Raw genomic sequence first — 16,776 nt, 5'->3', positions numbered from 1 at the left:
GTAGATCAGCGCAAGTTTGAAAACCATTTGACATAGGTTATTCACAGGCACTTTTGCAGTTTTGGAGAACATGTATCTCAGTTTAAAAAAGGCTCTGCTTTTGGTCATTATGCACACATCATGCAGAACAATGAGAATAAGAATTAAGTCCATGACTGTAAGGACAAGTTAGTATGAACGAGCAAGGAACTCAAGGAAGCGTAGCGTGGTGCAAGTGTACAAGTTAGTCCATGCAGGGATTCCTCCTTCTCTTGCCTAAAACACAGACTCTAGCAAGAGTTCAAGGGAAAGTGGACTGTTCACTAAAGTCTCCATGACATGACATCCAGCCAAGAACTCCTGAGAACTCACTTTCTGCTTGGAGTTCTGCTTAAGGTTCTATCTGGCAGAACATAAAAAGAAGCAACAATTTTCTAGGTACACAAACAAGTCAAGTCAATTTCCCTGTGATTCCAACCATGTTTTCTAACCTTTCTAGGAGAATATTGTGGTCTATCGTATCGAAAGCTGTGCTGAGGTCAAGTAGTACCAACAGGGATATGTAGCCTTGATCAGAGGCAAGAAGATAATTTGTTATCTTAACTAGAGCTGTCTCAGTGCTGTGCTGTGGCCTGAATCCAGATTGGAATTTTTCATATATGAGGTTCTTATGTAGATATGAACTAAGTTGTTGGGCTACAGCTTTTTCTAAGATCTTAGATATAAATGGTAGGTTAGAAATAGGCCTGTAATTAGACAATACGCAGCATCAAGGTTTGGTGTCTTGATCAGAGGTTTAATAACTGCTAGTTTAAAAGCTTTCGGTACATGGCCCAGGCTATTAACTACAGTTAAAAGAATATTTATGATAATGGGTAGTACTTCTTTGAGTAATTTTGAGGGAATTGCATCAAGTGTGCAGGTTGTGCAATTTGCAGAGGAGATAATCTTCTCTAATTCTGGCTGTGTGAGTGGGTAGAAATTTTCAAGCAACTTCTGCAACTATGTTATGTTTTACATCAGCCAAGTTGGATTTAATACTGTGAGTTGAATTTGTTGTCTAATATTTTCAATTTTACTATTAAAAAGTCCATAAAAACATCACTGGTGAGAGTTGCCGGAATTTGTGGTTCAATACCTGCCTGATTTTTTGTAATTCTGGAAATCACACTAAACAGTACTCTAGGATTATGTTTATTATTCTCGATCAGCGAGGCCAGATATGCTGAGCGAGCTTTAGTGAGAGCATTTCTATACTCTATAAGGCTTTCCTTCCAGGCAAAGTGGAACACTTCTAGCTTGGTTGATCACCATTTCCGCTCTAGTTTCCGTACTGTTTGTTTTAAGGTACGGGTTTTATCATTGTACCATGGGGCGAGCTTTTTCTGTCTTATCCTTTTGAATTTAAGTGGCGCCACATTTTCTAAAGTAGATCGGAAGGTATTTTTTAAATAGTCAGTTAATACATCTAGCTCCATTGGGTCTGATGGAGTGGAGACTAGGGTTGTTAGTTCTGGGAGGTTTTCTCCCAATTGTAGGGCGGTAAATGGGTTTATTGTGCGCTTTGTAGAATAGCGAGGGGACATACATGTATTATGGCTAAGACATAGCTCATAAGACAGTTTGTACTGTTTGTGTATAAAGGTTAGTGCTAAATATTTTGTCCAGTGCAGAGGTCAGTTCGAGGAACCATCATTTTAAGTTTCCTTTAGTTCAGACAGAAACAGCTACTGTAATAAACTGTCCCAGCAGGTCAGTGTAGCATGTCAGTCTAATGGCCGTGTGAGGTTTTGTTTTATGTCAGAAATGCAACTCTAATGAGCTTATTTTGGGATAAAGAAGAAAAAGAATAGATGAATGAATTAATTAAATTAATGTTTATGTTGTAATTAAGAGCCCTTCAATTTAAACGTTTACTACTTAATTACCTTTAATGCTTAATATTTATAATATATGACAATAAGACTTTTTAAAGAGCTGTAAGAAGACAGGTAGAGTTTCAGCCCCTCCACTCCACCATCAACAAACCTGAGTGAGTGAGTGAGAGCAGCGGGACGACAGCACCAACACTCCCAGTTTACTGAACATGAGCCCCCACACTGTAAAACTTACTGCACATCTTAATGAAAGAATTATGTTAACACAACTTAAATACTACAGAAAGTTGTAGTAACTTAATCTGAAAAATTGAAAATAAAAATGAATGTTGAGATAGTAACTCAGTCATTTTGAATAAGACTGTTTTCAGCATATTCTGAGTTAAGATAACTTTATTTAAATGTATTATATTTACTATTTTTATTTAACTTGACCACACTGGAAAGGAGTCAAACCGGTAGTGGAGCTTAACAGTGAGTTCTGTGCAAGTTCTGCCCATAGCAGATATTTCACCCAATCAGAGGGATTGTCGTGACAATATATCCTTAGAAATTTTCCCAGTTCCTGGTTCACGTGTTCACATTGTCCATTCGTCTGGGGATGATAACCAGATGACAGGCTGACAGAAACTCCGAGGTGCTGAAAGAAAGCTGCCCACAATTGGGACGTGAACTGCGGGCCTCTGTCCAAGAGGATATCTTCAGGAATACCAAAATGCGAAACACATGTTGGAATAAAGCTTGAGCAGTCTGAAAGGCACTAGGTAGTGCTGCGAAAGGTATAAACCTCACAGCCCGGGAAAACCTATCCACCACTGTCAATATGGTCGTAAATCCCTGTGATTCAGGTAAATCTGTAACGAAATCTACTGCTATGTGGGACCAAGGCCTGTTGGGTACTGGCAAGGGCATTAACTTCCCTGTTATGTTCCCTGGGAGAGTCTTTGGGGTTTTACACTGCGAACACGTTGAACATGACGAAACAAAGAAATGAATGTCTTTCATCATAGACTCCCACCAATAACGCTGGGCTAACAATTTATGAGTGCGTGTCTCTCCCGGATGCCCGGCGGTGAGGGAGGAATGTGCCCAAGTAATAAGCTGGGTGCGAAATGCTTGCGGGACATACATTTTGTCCGGTGGACATTGACTGGGTATAGCTCGGTTACTAAGGGCCTTTTCGATGTCTTCATCTATCTGCCATCGTACGGAAGAGATGGTTACGTTGGGGGGCAGCATGGGTTTAGGAGTTTTAGCATCGGCCACGCCCTTTTCTCCTTCGTTGATTCGAGACAAAGCGTCTGTCTTCGTATTTCGGGAGCCTGGTCTATAGGTTATATTAAAACGGAACCTCGCAAAAAAAAGGAACTACCGGGCCTGTCGTGCATTAATTCGCTGCACAGTACGAAGATATTCAAGGTTTTTCTGGTCGGTAAGGACTGTAAAGGGGTGGTTGGCACCTTCCAGCCAATGCCGCCACTCTTCAAGGGCTAACTTAACTGCTAATAGCTCACGATCACCTATCCCGTAATTCTTTTCTGCCGGAGACAACTTATGAGAATAAAAAGCAACAGGATGTAGTTTAGGTGGAACTCCAGTTCTCTGTGATAGAACTGCCCCAACTCCGGTTTCGGAGGCATCTACTTCTACCACAAAAGGCTGTTCTGGATCAGGGTGTTTCAGGATGGGTGCAGTTGTGAAAGCTACTTTGAGAGCCTGGAATGCCTGTTCTGCTACTTCGGTCCATTTTATCTTCTTGGGGTTACCTTTAAGCAGGGATGTCAGAGGAGCGGCAATGCTACTAAAGTTCCTGATAAAACGTCTATAAAAGTTTGCAAAACCCCAAAATCTCTGGAGTTCTTTGACAGAACTAGGGGTAGGCCATTGAGTTACGGCGTTGACTTTCTGGTCATCCATGATGACTCCCTGATGGCTTATTATGTATCCCAAAAAGGATACGGACTGTAGATGGAATTCACACTTTTCGGCTTTTAAAAACAGATTGTTGTCTAGCAGCATTTGTAGAACTAAACGAACATGTTTCACATGGGTCTCAAAGTCAGGAGAGTAAACCAGGATATCGTCCAAGTATGCCATCACATTTTGTCCTAACATGTCTCTGAGTGTGTCATTAATGAAAGCTTGGAACACAGAGGGGGCGATAGAGAGCCAGAAGGGCATCACCAGGTACTCATAGTGCCCCCTGGTGGTCAAAAATGCTGTCTTCCACTCATCTCCTTCCCTCACTCTAACCAAGTTATAAGTACTACGGAGATCTAATTTAGTGAAAAACTTAGCGCCTTTTAGCTGTTCTACTGCCACGGGTACTAGTGGAAGGGGATATGGATATGATTTAGAAATTTGATTAAAGGAACCGGTAATCAATACATGGACGCAATCCTCCATCCTTCTTCTTTATGAAGAAAAAACTAGACGCTATAGGGGACGTAGAAGGTCTGATGAATCCCTGATCTAGGGCCTCTTGAATGTAAACATCAAGGGCTTTTTGTTCTTCCTGTGTGAGTGGGTATACTCTAGACTTGGGAAATACAGGGTTTTCTACTAGATCTATCGCACAGTCATATGGGCGATGAGGTGGTAGCTTGGTGGCGTTTTTCTTACTGAAAACCTCTTTAAGGTTGATATAGTCAGGGGGAATCACAAAGTCAGTTTCTGCGTGAGGGCTTTCTACAGATGTAGATAACAGGGATAGGGCAGGAGGGGCGAGGCAGGTTTCTACACAAAAATCAGACCATTTGGTAATGGTATGTTTGGGCCAGGAGATTATAGGGTTGTGCTTCTCTAACCAAGAGAGTCCTAGAACGATACTGAATTCAGATTGTTCTAAGACGAGGAGCGAAAGAGTCTCTTTGTAGAGTGCACTTGTCTGTAGCTCCACCGGCGTTGTGATCTTGGAGATATTACCCACGACGACCGGTCCGCTATCCAGGGCCACTACTTTCAGTTTCGATTCGAGAGGCTCCACTGGGATCTGCAGTTGTTCTACCAGTCTCGCGTGGATAAAGTTTCCTTCGGCCCCCGAGTCGATCAGTGCTGAAAGGACAAGAGAATTGGGTTGGCAGTACAGAATCACAGGCAACAATACTGATTTAGAGACCAACCCCTTTGTGGGCACACTCACCACACACAGTTCACTCCACGTGCTGTCCAGGGGTCGGTGCATTCGGTTTTTGTGGCCGTGCTCGGCATTCATGAAGCCGATGTCCTGCCTTGCCTTTCTTCCTGTGATAACCGTGAGGAGTCACATTGCATGGGTTCAGAGGAATCGTTGTTGTCAGAAGGAGTTTTTCCTCGCGGGAGAGCTCTTTTGTATTCTCTACTGGGTCTGGGTCGTGAACGGTGATGTAATAAATGATCTAATTTAATCGCTAACGTGATGAGCTGATCAAGTGTTAAATTGTCATCTTTACTGGCCAGTTCATTGAGAATCTCTGGATTTAGCCCTTGACGAAATATAACCAGAAGTGCAGCCTCATTCCAGCTGCTACTGGCAGCAAGAGTTCTAAATTCTAGCGAGTAATCAACCACTGAGCGATTTCCTTGACGTAGCTTGCACAAGTGTTCTCCACTAACCTTCATAGGGATGGTCGAACACCGTTTTGAATTGTGTAACGAACTGAGCATACGACAGACGATGAATATCAGTCCAACTGGCAGTAGCCCATTCCAGTGCCTTACCCGCTAAGCGAGATACCACAAATGAAATTCGTGCTTGATCTGAGCTACGAGGGAAATTTTCAAAAAACATAGAGCACTGTAGCAAAAAAACCCGAAATTTATCAGAATCACTTTCATACTTATCAGGCTTACTAACAGGAAAACATGCCCCTGAGTTTTCCACAATCGCTGGAGAGGGAACTGGGCTTACCACTGGGTCTGTGAGGGTCATATGCTGTAACTGTCCCATTAAATCCTTTACACTGGTGACCAGCTGAGCCAACTGAGTCTGTTGTTCAGCCTGCTGTTGAGCGAGTGACTCCAAGGAGTGTGTTACTCCAGATAGTACTTGCTGATGATGACCCAGAAGTTGTCCTTGCTCTGTGAGAGCCTTATGAAAGGCTTCTTGTTCTGCCGTCTGCATGTTAGGTGAGGTATTCTGTAAGGATTCGTCACAAACCAGACACTCGCGGATTAAAAGGACAAAAGGTTCTTTAATCGGGCTAGGCAGAGGCAAGGTCAGAAGGCAGGCGTGGGTCAAATCCAGAAGATAAACTATAACTAAGGTGGTGATCATATCACCGAGCAGACAAAGTCCAAAAAGGGGCAAGGCAAAAACAAAGTCAAAAAACAGGCAAAGGTCCAAAAACACTGATCAGGAGAGAGAGGCAAAAGTACAAAAGGGAAAGGCAAAAGGCAAAGTCAAAGAACGAAATAAAGGTCAAACAACGTACATCAAATAACACTTGGGAAAAAACGCTCAGTATGCTCGTAGAGAAACAATACCTCCCAACAAACTAAACTAAAGCCCGGGCTTAAATGCTAGTCTGACTGAGTCATGTGCTTCAAAACACAGGTGCAAACATTTAGTACTTAGGTGAGCGCGACCTCTGATAGGAGCGCGGAATCTCCTCGGAGGTCATGTGATTCCTCATTGTATTGTGGGTAATGCAGTCTGTTGAGTTTTCCGAGTTGGAGGGAAGTTGCGTTGTCACGTGATCCTCCTGAGGGTTCTGGGAACTGAAGTCCGAGTTTTCTAGTGACATGAGTTGATGTGTGACATGGTGCGTCTTTAGAAAATAAACTGGGCGTGAAAACTGTCTGATGTTCTTCAGAGTATAACAAATACTGTTATCTAAGGCTGCACTTACTGAAGCTATAAAAGTTCTGATACTTTCATAAAATAAGTACCTTCCCCAAAACATCTTGAGTAGAAATACAAAAAAGAAGCAGGATGAAAATCTACTTAAGTACTGTACTGCAGTGGAACTTCTACTACATCCAGCATTTATCAGCACACGAACTGAAGACTGTGCAGCTCTGTTCTTCTCTTTTTGGGAATCTTTTTAATCTAAAATACAAAGCTCCAAAGTCAGAGATGTAACCAATCACAAAGCAGTACAGGTATTGCCATCATCAAAACATACTGAGCATACACAAAAAAGGACTTGGTATCTAAATACTAATGGCTAAAATGTAATATTCCTTTACTCACCTTAGTAGAAATAATTTCAGAACAGTAAAAATCCATCAACAAACGCTGAAATGATTTATAAGGACAAATCATTAGCATGACATGAAAGGTAGTTTTAGTCAGTGGCCTAACTGCATTGTGTCACTCAGCCAACTGTTTTTGAAACAATATATTTTGCCCCACCACTTTTGGAGGTGTGGTGCCACTCTGCCTGAACTGCATACAGCTATGTTTTACAAAGCCATTGCAAAAAACACTAAAAACAAATACTTCTCAGCTGAAATTAGTTTGCTGAGCTTTATCAAATGTTCATGGCACACTGTGAATTCACTTACAGCTAAACACTGGAATTCTTGTTGATTTGGGTCAACCTAACTGGAAACTGACCAAGTATTCACCAAGAACACATTAGATAATGTATATTTGAGTAAGAACACACACAGGACATTTTTCATTAGAGCTGCATTGTTCACCCAGCCCATTAAACTCAACACATGACTTGGCTTATCCAGCACTTTTAGCACAGAACACTTTTGCCTCCTGCTATGACATTCTCTAAAGTGAGATGCAGCCCTTTAACCGGTAAAGCTGAACATACTTCCACTTCCCCATAGCAGTAGTCAAATCTGACAGTAAAGCAATGTCATGTAAAGGTGCCTTCATGTACAATGTGTCAGTGCCCTGGCACAATGCATATGACCCACAAAAGGAAAGTTCTGCCTGTTCATAAGTTAACCAGGTTATATACTTTTTAATAAAAATTTGCATAATTTTTACAGTGCACCTCTTTCTGAACCTCACCTGCACCAGCTTGTTTTCTCTGTTTGCACAGGACAATCAGAAGCAATATGACCTGACTTGAGTCAATAAAAACACTCAACATGGGGGGGAGATAGGGTGCAGTGGTACTACAACAAAGAAGGCCTTAGATTAAAGTTTGAAACTGCTGAAAGAAACCACTGCACGCTACAAACGTCTTAAACTCTAAAAGGATCAAAGCACACAGCTCCTAGTGGCGGTGGCAGGCATTCATATGTTTTAGAAAAATATATTAGCATGTTTTATACTGGGTGTAGAGTATCATACCTGAAGATGCCAAGAGCGGAAATAGTTCTATAATGGGTTACATTTAGGTTTCATTGGCTGTAAAAGAAAGCAAGTAAAATCAAGCAGAGCAATTACAGCTCAAACAGAACTAGTTAGAACTTGTTTTTTCTTTTTGGTGATATAAAGTGCCTTGATAAAAAAAATTTAGGAAATCAGACAAGCTGAGATCAGTCTTACAGAGTTACAAAATCACCACCTACGCTCTATAGAGTACACACTCGCAAAACCACAGTCTTACCTGTGTCCCTGGGGGATTCCGCATGTCAGAGCCTCCCTATCACATCCATAACTGCCAGTGTTGACAAAGTAACTGTGGCCTTCTAAATAAGACCAGAACCAATTAAGAAAATTGTTCCAAAAAGGTCTAGGCCATTGTAGAAATGGCATACTTTCATTATTTGACTGATTTTTGTTGATATGTTTGATTTTTTTCACTAAAAGAGTGAGCAAATTCATTACAAGTCTCTGTGGAAAGAAGTTCTGGGGGATTGTAAGGTTGTTAGCCTTGACAAATAGAGTGAAGGTGGTGAAGAAGTGAAACTGTCTAGCGCTACATAACTCAGTTAAAACTACAGACTTTGTTAATAGAGGTCATAGTGAATTTCAAGTTTAGTTTATTTTCACTTACGTTCAGCTTTCCTGAATTCTCTCGCAACAACATCTATGACATTAGAAACTTAAAATTATCTAGCAGTACATCAACTGACTCTGCACTCATGGTTGGTGACATAGCTATGAACTGTACAAACTGAACACTCATGTTCTCATTTATATACCTTTCCTTAACAGGAACGGAGCTTATTTGAAAGTCCAGATCAGTGAGTGAGACACAGAAATGATCAGAAAGGACCAGGTTTTGACCATAACAGATTAAATGTCAAGGCTTGTAGAAATAATCAGATCCACAAAGTGGCCTCAAGTGTCTGCAGGCTCTTTCACATGCTGCGAGAAACCAAAAGCATCATGTACAAAACATTAGGTAGCACTTTAAAGAACGTAATAAGCAGGTAATTATATGTTAATATAACTAGTAACTCATTATCTATTAACATTTAGAAAATTAGCATGTTATTTTTTTAGGTTAGAATAACTTATTACCATAACTTTACCATGTTATTAACAGCTTGTTAGCGCTTCAATTATAAACATAATATATCATTATTCATTAACAACTTATATTAACAACTTAACCATGTAATTTTTAGGTTATTATAGCTTGTTGCCTTTATTTTACCATTTTAGTACCAACTTGTTACTCCTATATTTACCAACCTATTATTTAGTAACAACTAAAAAAAATAGCATGTAATTTTTGGGCTAGTACAGCTATTGTTTCATATTACCTTATTATTACCCACGTATTGCTGACCTGTAAAGTGCTACCAAAAGTTATTTGACATTATTGTCCATTTTATTATCTATGATATGATTTATTATCTATGTTATGATAAAGTTGTACTCAATGGAGATAACTGACACTAGTTCAGCAAACACATCAATAAAATTTAAATGATTAAAATGAGATTTTGGGAAGGAAAATATGAAAAGCAATTAAAAAGAGATCAAGTTACCAAGTCTTTGATCAAGTCTTTGCACTGGAATGTATCTTTAAATAAAGCAGCTACTCCTCCTCCTTTCTTATCAGGTCAGCACATATTCATAAAACTGAACACAATCAAGTTCTATTATGATTTAAAGTATCATTTCAAAGGTAGATGAGTAATGAGTAATAAAGAGCAAAGTGAAGGTTGTCCTTTAATGCGGTCACTCCAGTTCTGCTTAGCTGGACACCGTCCAGCCTAAAAATTCTCTGCACCCTCAGAATAGAATGAAATGATCAATATAATTAAGTCCTTAATTCAGGTTCTCCTCAGCCACATATTGAGGAGCCTTTGAGCTTTTAACTTCTCAGGTATATTAAACAGGTCAGTGAACTCACTTTTTTAGGATTTTTGCCTACATGCTAAATAATTGATTGCCCAGTGCAGGGAGAGCATGTTGGGAAGTTCCTCATTTAATTCCAAGACAGCATGTTAGCACTGATTTGGTGCTGATGTTCCTGATAGTGTCATCACCCATGATCAGAGTGCTCAGTGCGGTGCTGTCAGCCTAGAGCTGCTGCTTGTTAGGCCTTGTGTCTTTGCTTGTCCGCTTTGAGTCCCTGTTCACAGTCAACTTCACTGATTTTGTTCCATTCCATCTGGGAATACCCTCCCCCGATTCCTTAGCATTTGCAGCTGCATTATTGCTCCTTTTCCACGGGATACAGCAGCGCTAGCTAAGGTAGCTTTTTCAGCAACAGCAATACCATTCACTTTTCAAGCCAATGTGTGGAAGACATTAACACTCGCCTTTTGAGTGCAAGTGGGATGATGCTGAATCCATTTCTCTGGTCCTTTATGTTTGTTACGTCTGTAGCAGTTGGAGCTGCATGAGGAACCTGCCATCATAAGCCCTAGAAACCTTAGTCCGTTGTTTGTCCACTGGTTGATAGTCCTGAAGTTCTGATGGATGGTAGACAAGTGTCCAGGAACTAAGGAAATGATGAAATATTTAAGGAAAAGAGTACGAAAACTAAAAGGTAGCAGAGAGCAGGAAGAAAGTGTGAAGCCAGGGATAAAGCAGCAAGAAGGAAGAAACCACCTAGACACACTAGATGCTACTGGAACTTAGAATGGAACTGGGTTCTAGGTCAGAAGATAAAAAATAAAGTTTATTATAAACACCTAAGGTGGGACTGGTGTATATAAAGATGGATATATGCAAAAAGAACTTTATCTCCACTGTTAAATATGGTGGAGAATCTGATGTTTTGAATCTGATGTTTTTCCTCCAACTGTAAAATACTCCAGTAACGCCAAGCTGGTACAGACCATTAAGTAGCTTTGTTCATGGAATCTTTTATCTCAATTGTTTATTTTTATTTAACATTGTGTTTTATTATATTGTATGTCATTAAACTTTATATTATTTGGTGGCAATTTATAAAAGCAGTATACCACTGCAGGCTGTGTGCTACAGTGATTTCACCACAGGTAGGGGATTTAATTCTATGTTGCATCATCTGTAGCTTCACCCATTGACTAAGGTAAAATCATCAGAGTTCATTTGAAATGTTCACATATGCTCAGAAAAAAGTGACTCAGCGATCAGAGACCACTTCAAACGCTGAAATGGTCCAAATGTGTGAACATCCTTGTACTAAGTTGGACACAAATGCTTTTCTCAGGGAATCTTTATCAAAATGAATATTAAAATCTACAATAAATGCTTTATCAGTAGACTGTGCTGTTCCTGTTAATGCTATGAGTGATTTATGGACAAAAGCGTACGGTGAAGTGTAAACAGTAAAATGCTTATGATATCCTAACATGGTAGAATATATAGATAAATGAAAGTACAGATAGTCTTTATTGTGGTAATGGTGAACACTTGTGCACTGATTAGATATGTGGCTGTTTTCAGTAATTTGATAAAGCACAATATTAAATGCACACGGCAACATGATGATGGATAATTTGAAACACTGACTGTAATTTAGTCAAACAGGCTGCAGTTTAACCTGAGGTTCCTTAGACACACAGAGCAGCTCTGCTCTCCCAAACTCCCACTGCGCTCCCACTCTCTGATCATGAGATACAGTCCCACCTCTGAGCAGAGCTTTTAAATTCCCTCAAACAGATGAAAACTCACATCTCACCAACACTGAATACAAATAATGCTGAGTTTACTGGTTTCAAATGTGTAGCAACTCAGTTCTTGCCAAAAAAAGAGTAAACTGAAAGAAAAATGTGTTAACCTGACATACTTTATTCATGGGGAACTGACGCACAAATCAAAAATATATCCAGTGTTCTGTAAAGGTCTCAGTGTTCTGTACATAATTGTCAACTCCGGTCCTGATTGCTAACAGCCCTGTATGATACACATCAGCACATAAATACCCATTACATACTGGTTACTTACTGTAAAATAAAGTACTAATAAAGTAATAGTACATTACTGTAAAATAATAAACAGTCTCACATCCTGTTTTCAGCATGGAGAGAGAAAAGCTTCATGCCATCAAAGGGTCTGTCCTACACACTGATGTGGATATACTGATCTGCTCCATCTGCCAAAGCAGGAACTGTTTAAAGCTTAAAGCTATTGCTAATGTTAGCTATATTCCTGAACCTTGCAGCTGTATTTTACTGTTGCTATCTGCTGGCTAATATAAGTTCTCTGTGCTGCTAAAAATTTAGTTTTGGTTACTAACTGTTAACAGTGTCACACTGGTAGGTAGCTAGCCTAGCATTACAGTTTCCAGTTAAAACAAATGTAAAAAGTACATTTTGGTTGTTTACATTGGTGACAGACACAATATCAGTTTTCATGTTTGAACATTCCATATTGGTGCATCGCTATTTAACTGTATTTTATACTGTTGTGTTATTTTATTTTATTTTTCTCTTCAAAGAATAAGTGAAGACCAACTTCAGTCTAATAATGTTCTCACTGACTCTGAACACATTTAGTTCAGCAAAGCATTCAGTTCTTTAACTTCTGGTGGGAATCACTGACTCACTATTACTGCTTATTACTGACTCCCTATTACTGCTAATTACTGACTTACTAATACTGCTTATTACTGACTCACTATTACTGCTTATTACTGACTCACTATTACTGCTTATTACTGACTCACTATTACTGCTTATTACTGATTCACTATTACTGCTTATTACTGACTCACCATTACTGCTTATTACTGACTCACTATTACTGCTTATTACTGACTCACTATTACTGCTTATTACTGACTCACCATTACTGCTTATTACTGACTTACTACTACTGTTTATTGCTGACTCACTATTACTGCTTATTACTGACTCACTACTACTGGTTATTACTAACTTACTACTATTGCTTATTACTGACTCACTATTGCTGCTTATTACTGACTTACTTCTACTGCTGTTTATTACTGACTCAATATTACTGCTTATTACTGACTCACTATTACTGCTTATTACTGACTCACTATTACTGCTTATTACTGACTTTGTTTTTCAGGGTGGATCATGGAGGGGAGAACAGGATCAAACCAGGACTGAAGAAATGTAAGATACACACACACACACACACACACACACACACACACACACACACACACACACACACACACACACAGTTACACACACACACACACACAGTACCACACACACACACACACGGTTACATTCTCACACAAACACACACAGTTACATTCACACAAACACATTTACACACATTCACACACACACAGATACACACACAGATACGCATACACAGTTACACAGACACACACACACACACACACACAAAGACACACACAGACACACACAGACGCACACACACATACACACACATTCTGCTTGTGTATCTTCCAATCTGTGTGTGTGTCTGTGTGTGTGTGTGTGTGCGTGTGTGTGTCTGTGTGTGTCTTTGTGTGTGTGTGTGTGTGTGTGTCTGTGTAACTGTGTATGCGTATCTGTGTGTGTATCTGTGTGTGTGTGTGTGTGTATCTGTGTGCTTGTGTGTGTGTGTGTATCTGTGTGTGTGTGTGTGTAACTGTGTGTGTGTGTGTGTCTGTGTGTGTGTGTGTAACTGTGTATGCGTATCTGTGTGTGTATGTGTGTATCTGTGTGTGTCTGTGTGTGTGTGTGTATCTGTGTGTGTGTGTGTGTGTGTGTGTGTGTGTCTGTGTGTGTGTGTAACTGTGTGTGTTTGTGTGTCTGTGTGTGTGTGTGTGTGTGTGTGTGTCTGTGTGTGTGTGTGTAACTGTGTGTGTGTTTGTGTGTCTGTGTGTGTGTGTGTGTGTGTGTGTCTGTGTGTATCTGTGTGTCTGTGTGTGTGTGTGTGTGTGTATGTGTGTGTGTGTGTGTGTGTGTGTGTGTGTGTCTGTGTGTGTGTGTGTGTGTGTGTGTGTGTGTGTGTGTGTACAGATGCTGTTCGTCTCACTCTGGATCCAAACACAGTGAACAGACTCCTCTCTCTGTCTGAGGGGAACAGAAAGGTGAAGAATGAGGGAGAAGATCAGTCGTATCCAGATCATCCAGACAGATTTGAGGACTGTCTGCAGGCTCTGAGTGCGGAGAGTCTGACTGGACGCTGTTACTGGGAGGCTGAGTGGGGCCGGAGGTGGGGGGGTATTGTAGCTGTGTCCTACAGAGGAATCAGGAGGAAAGGAGGCAGTAATGACTGTCAGTTTGGAAGTAGTAATCAGTCCTGGGCTTTCATCCACTCTAATAACCGTTACACTCTCAGGCACAATAATCAGTTAACTGCCATACCTTACCCCCCAAACCCTTCTACCAGAGTAGGAGTGTATCTGGACTGGGAGTCCGGCACTCTGTCCTTCTACAGCGTCTGCCCTGACACACACACACTGACCCACCTACACACACTCACCACCACATTCACTGAGCCGCTCTACACTGGGCTTAGAGTTTATAATTATGACTCAGTGAGACTGTGTGAGATAGACTAACCTCCTGAATTCTGGAGTAGAACTAAACCTCCAGAAACACACACTACTGTACTACATGGTAGATTTTCTGTAAATAAATTATATAATTAGATTTAGGTTCACTTTATAACATTAGTAATATACATCACAGGTATACTTGGACTCTTATAATCCTTATCTCATCCTCCATCCCTAAAATCTGGGGGTAATTTTTGACCAAGTGATAAAATTCAAAAAATAAATTAATATAGGCAGTTGGATACATGTTTCTAAACACTGAAACATCAAAAGTCATCCATCCTCTGTCCTCCTCACACTGCAGATATGCTTTGTATATACACTTCATCTAAACCCTTAAAGTCTTCCTCCCACTGCTGACTGTTCTTCAGTCCAGCTAAAGCTGAAGGATGATCATGGTTTAGTGGTTGCTGGTCAGAGACTCTTACCCAAGATTAGGTCTGACCGGTTTACTGAAAAAGAGGAAAATTGATGGTGAAAATCACACAGACGTGTTAATTATTACAGGTCCTGCTCCTGGATTGTACGCCCACAACACCAACATCATGCAGTCATGGATTTATGTTCCCTGGGTTTTAGTGTCTGTGCATGTGTTTTAAATACTGATAATGAATAATAAAACATACTCTGTGGAAACATCACATAATTTTTTCTCTTTGTGCCATTTAGAAATCGATAATCTAAATAAAATTTTATTATATATTTTTTTCCCAATTTTCTCCCAAATTTAGCTAGGTCTCCCCCAATCTTGTGATACGACCAGTACTAGGATGTGAATATATAAAGTGTATAAAAATCAATATTTTAACATATTTTTTCACTTTATATTTACTTTATTTTTACTCTTTTATCTACATAATCTGTATTTTAGTATACTTTGAAAAAATATTCGGCTTTGCTAATTTGGTTCTGGTGATATACTTCATAAAAATATATACTTAGCAAATGTGTTTTTTATGATTAAAAAGCAATAAAACTACTCTAAGTATGCTTGCAAAACATGCTGAAACATTGCTTTTATAAACTATTACAAACTGTACTTCTAATGAACTGTGCTAATTTTGTGCTAAATGTCACACATCCACTGAGTCCCAGACTCCTCTGGGAGATCACATGACTTTCGACTTTCCTTCACAATCAGACACTCACACGGACTCCATCTCCCAGAATCCTCCGGGAGATCACCTGACTAATGACATGACCATGCACTCCAATCAGCACTCTAGATCTCCAGAGTACTAATGTTTGTCACCAGTGTTGTTGGTCACATGACCTATTTAGTTTAGTGTATAAGCCCAGGCTTTAGCCTTAGGTAGTTGTAAGGTATTGTATCCATTTGTGACCTACTGAGCGTTCTATGTATTGTTTGCATTCTGTGTATGACCCCTGCCTTTTGTCCTCTCGACTCTGCCTTTTGCTTTGCCCCTTGGATTGTTTGCACTACTACACCTTTTTACCTCTCCCTTTTGGACTGTTCGCCTTGTGATATCTTCATCTGTTTGTACTTGCTTTGCCTATTGGATTTGATCCCTGTCTGTTTTGTGACCACGACTCTGGATTCTCAATCTCACAGTAAAGCATCAAAGCATTTATAAGGATTGTTTATTTCTGTGTTTTGCGGTGCTTTAATGAAGTATAATTGAAAACTTTATATGAATTTGTGATGAGCTTCAAGTAATGCTTACAATATACTGTGCTATGAAAAATTATGTATTAGGAAGATGTATTTTTATATTTTTTGTTAAAACTATATTGTAAAATAACATCTTTGAAAAGTTTATATTAATTTCATGTCAGAAAAATGCTTAACAGCGTATGCTTACAATGAAATATGACTTCTGTACACACTTCATAAAGGTATGTGACTTCAACTCGCTCAACTTGAAGGAATAAGTAAATTGTAAAACAATGTATGGTGAAAAATTATACTTCTGAAACAAAATTCCCTTAATCCCATAGGATTTCAGGCTATATATAATAATCCAGTAGATACATGAAAGTATTAGTGTGAACTCATATTTCATACAGGACATAGTGTTTAATCAAATACAACCCCGTTTCCAAAAAAGTTGGGATGCTGTGCAAAATGTGAATAAAAACAAAATGGAATGATGTGCAAATCATTTAAACCCTATATTTACTAATATATC

General features: G+C 39.6%; 1 protein-coding gene across 1 annotated transcript in view; it reads left to right on the top strand.

The window, feature by feature from the left end:
- LOC118803163 (NACHT, LRR and PYD domains-containing protein 3-like) overlaps nt 1-16,221 on the top strand; it is a 51,477-nt gene extending 35,256 nt beyond the window's left edge. The window contains exons 7-8 of the mRNA XM_036563685.1: nt 13,174-13,220; nt 14,085-16,221. Coding sequence (XP_036419578.1) covers nt 13,174-13,220; nt 14,085-14,629 — 592 coding nt within the window. The 3' untranslated portion in view covers nt 14,630-16,221. The remainder of the gene's footprint in view (nt 1-13,173; nt 13,221-14,084) is intronic.
- Nucleotides 16,222-16,776: the final 555 nt, after the last annotated feature.

The sequence above is a fragment of the Colossoma macropomum genome, unplaced genomic scaffold (assembly GCF_904425465.1).
Source record: "Colossoma macropomum unplaced genomic scaffold, Colossoma_macropomum, whole genome shotgun sequence".
Classification (NCBI taxonomy): Eukaryota; Metazoa; Chordata; class Actinopteri; order Characiformes; family Serrasalmidae; genus Colossoma; species Colossoma macropomum.
The sequence above is the reverse complement of the archived record's forward strand: the minus strand, read 5'-3'. Positions and strand labels throughout refer to the sequence as shown.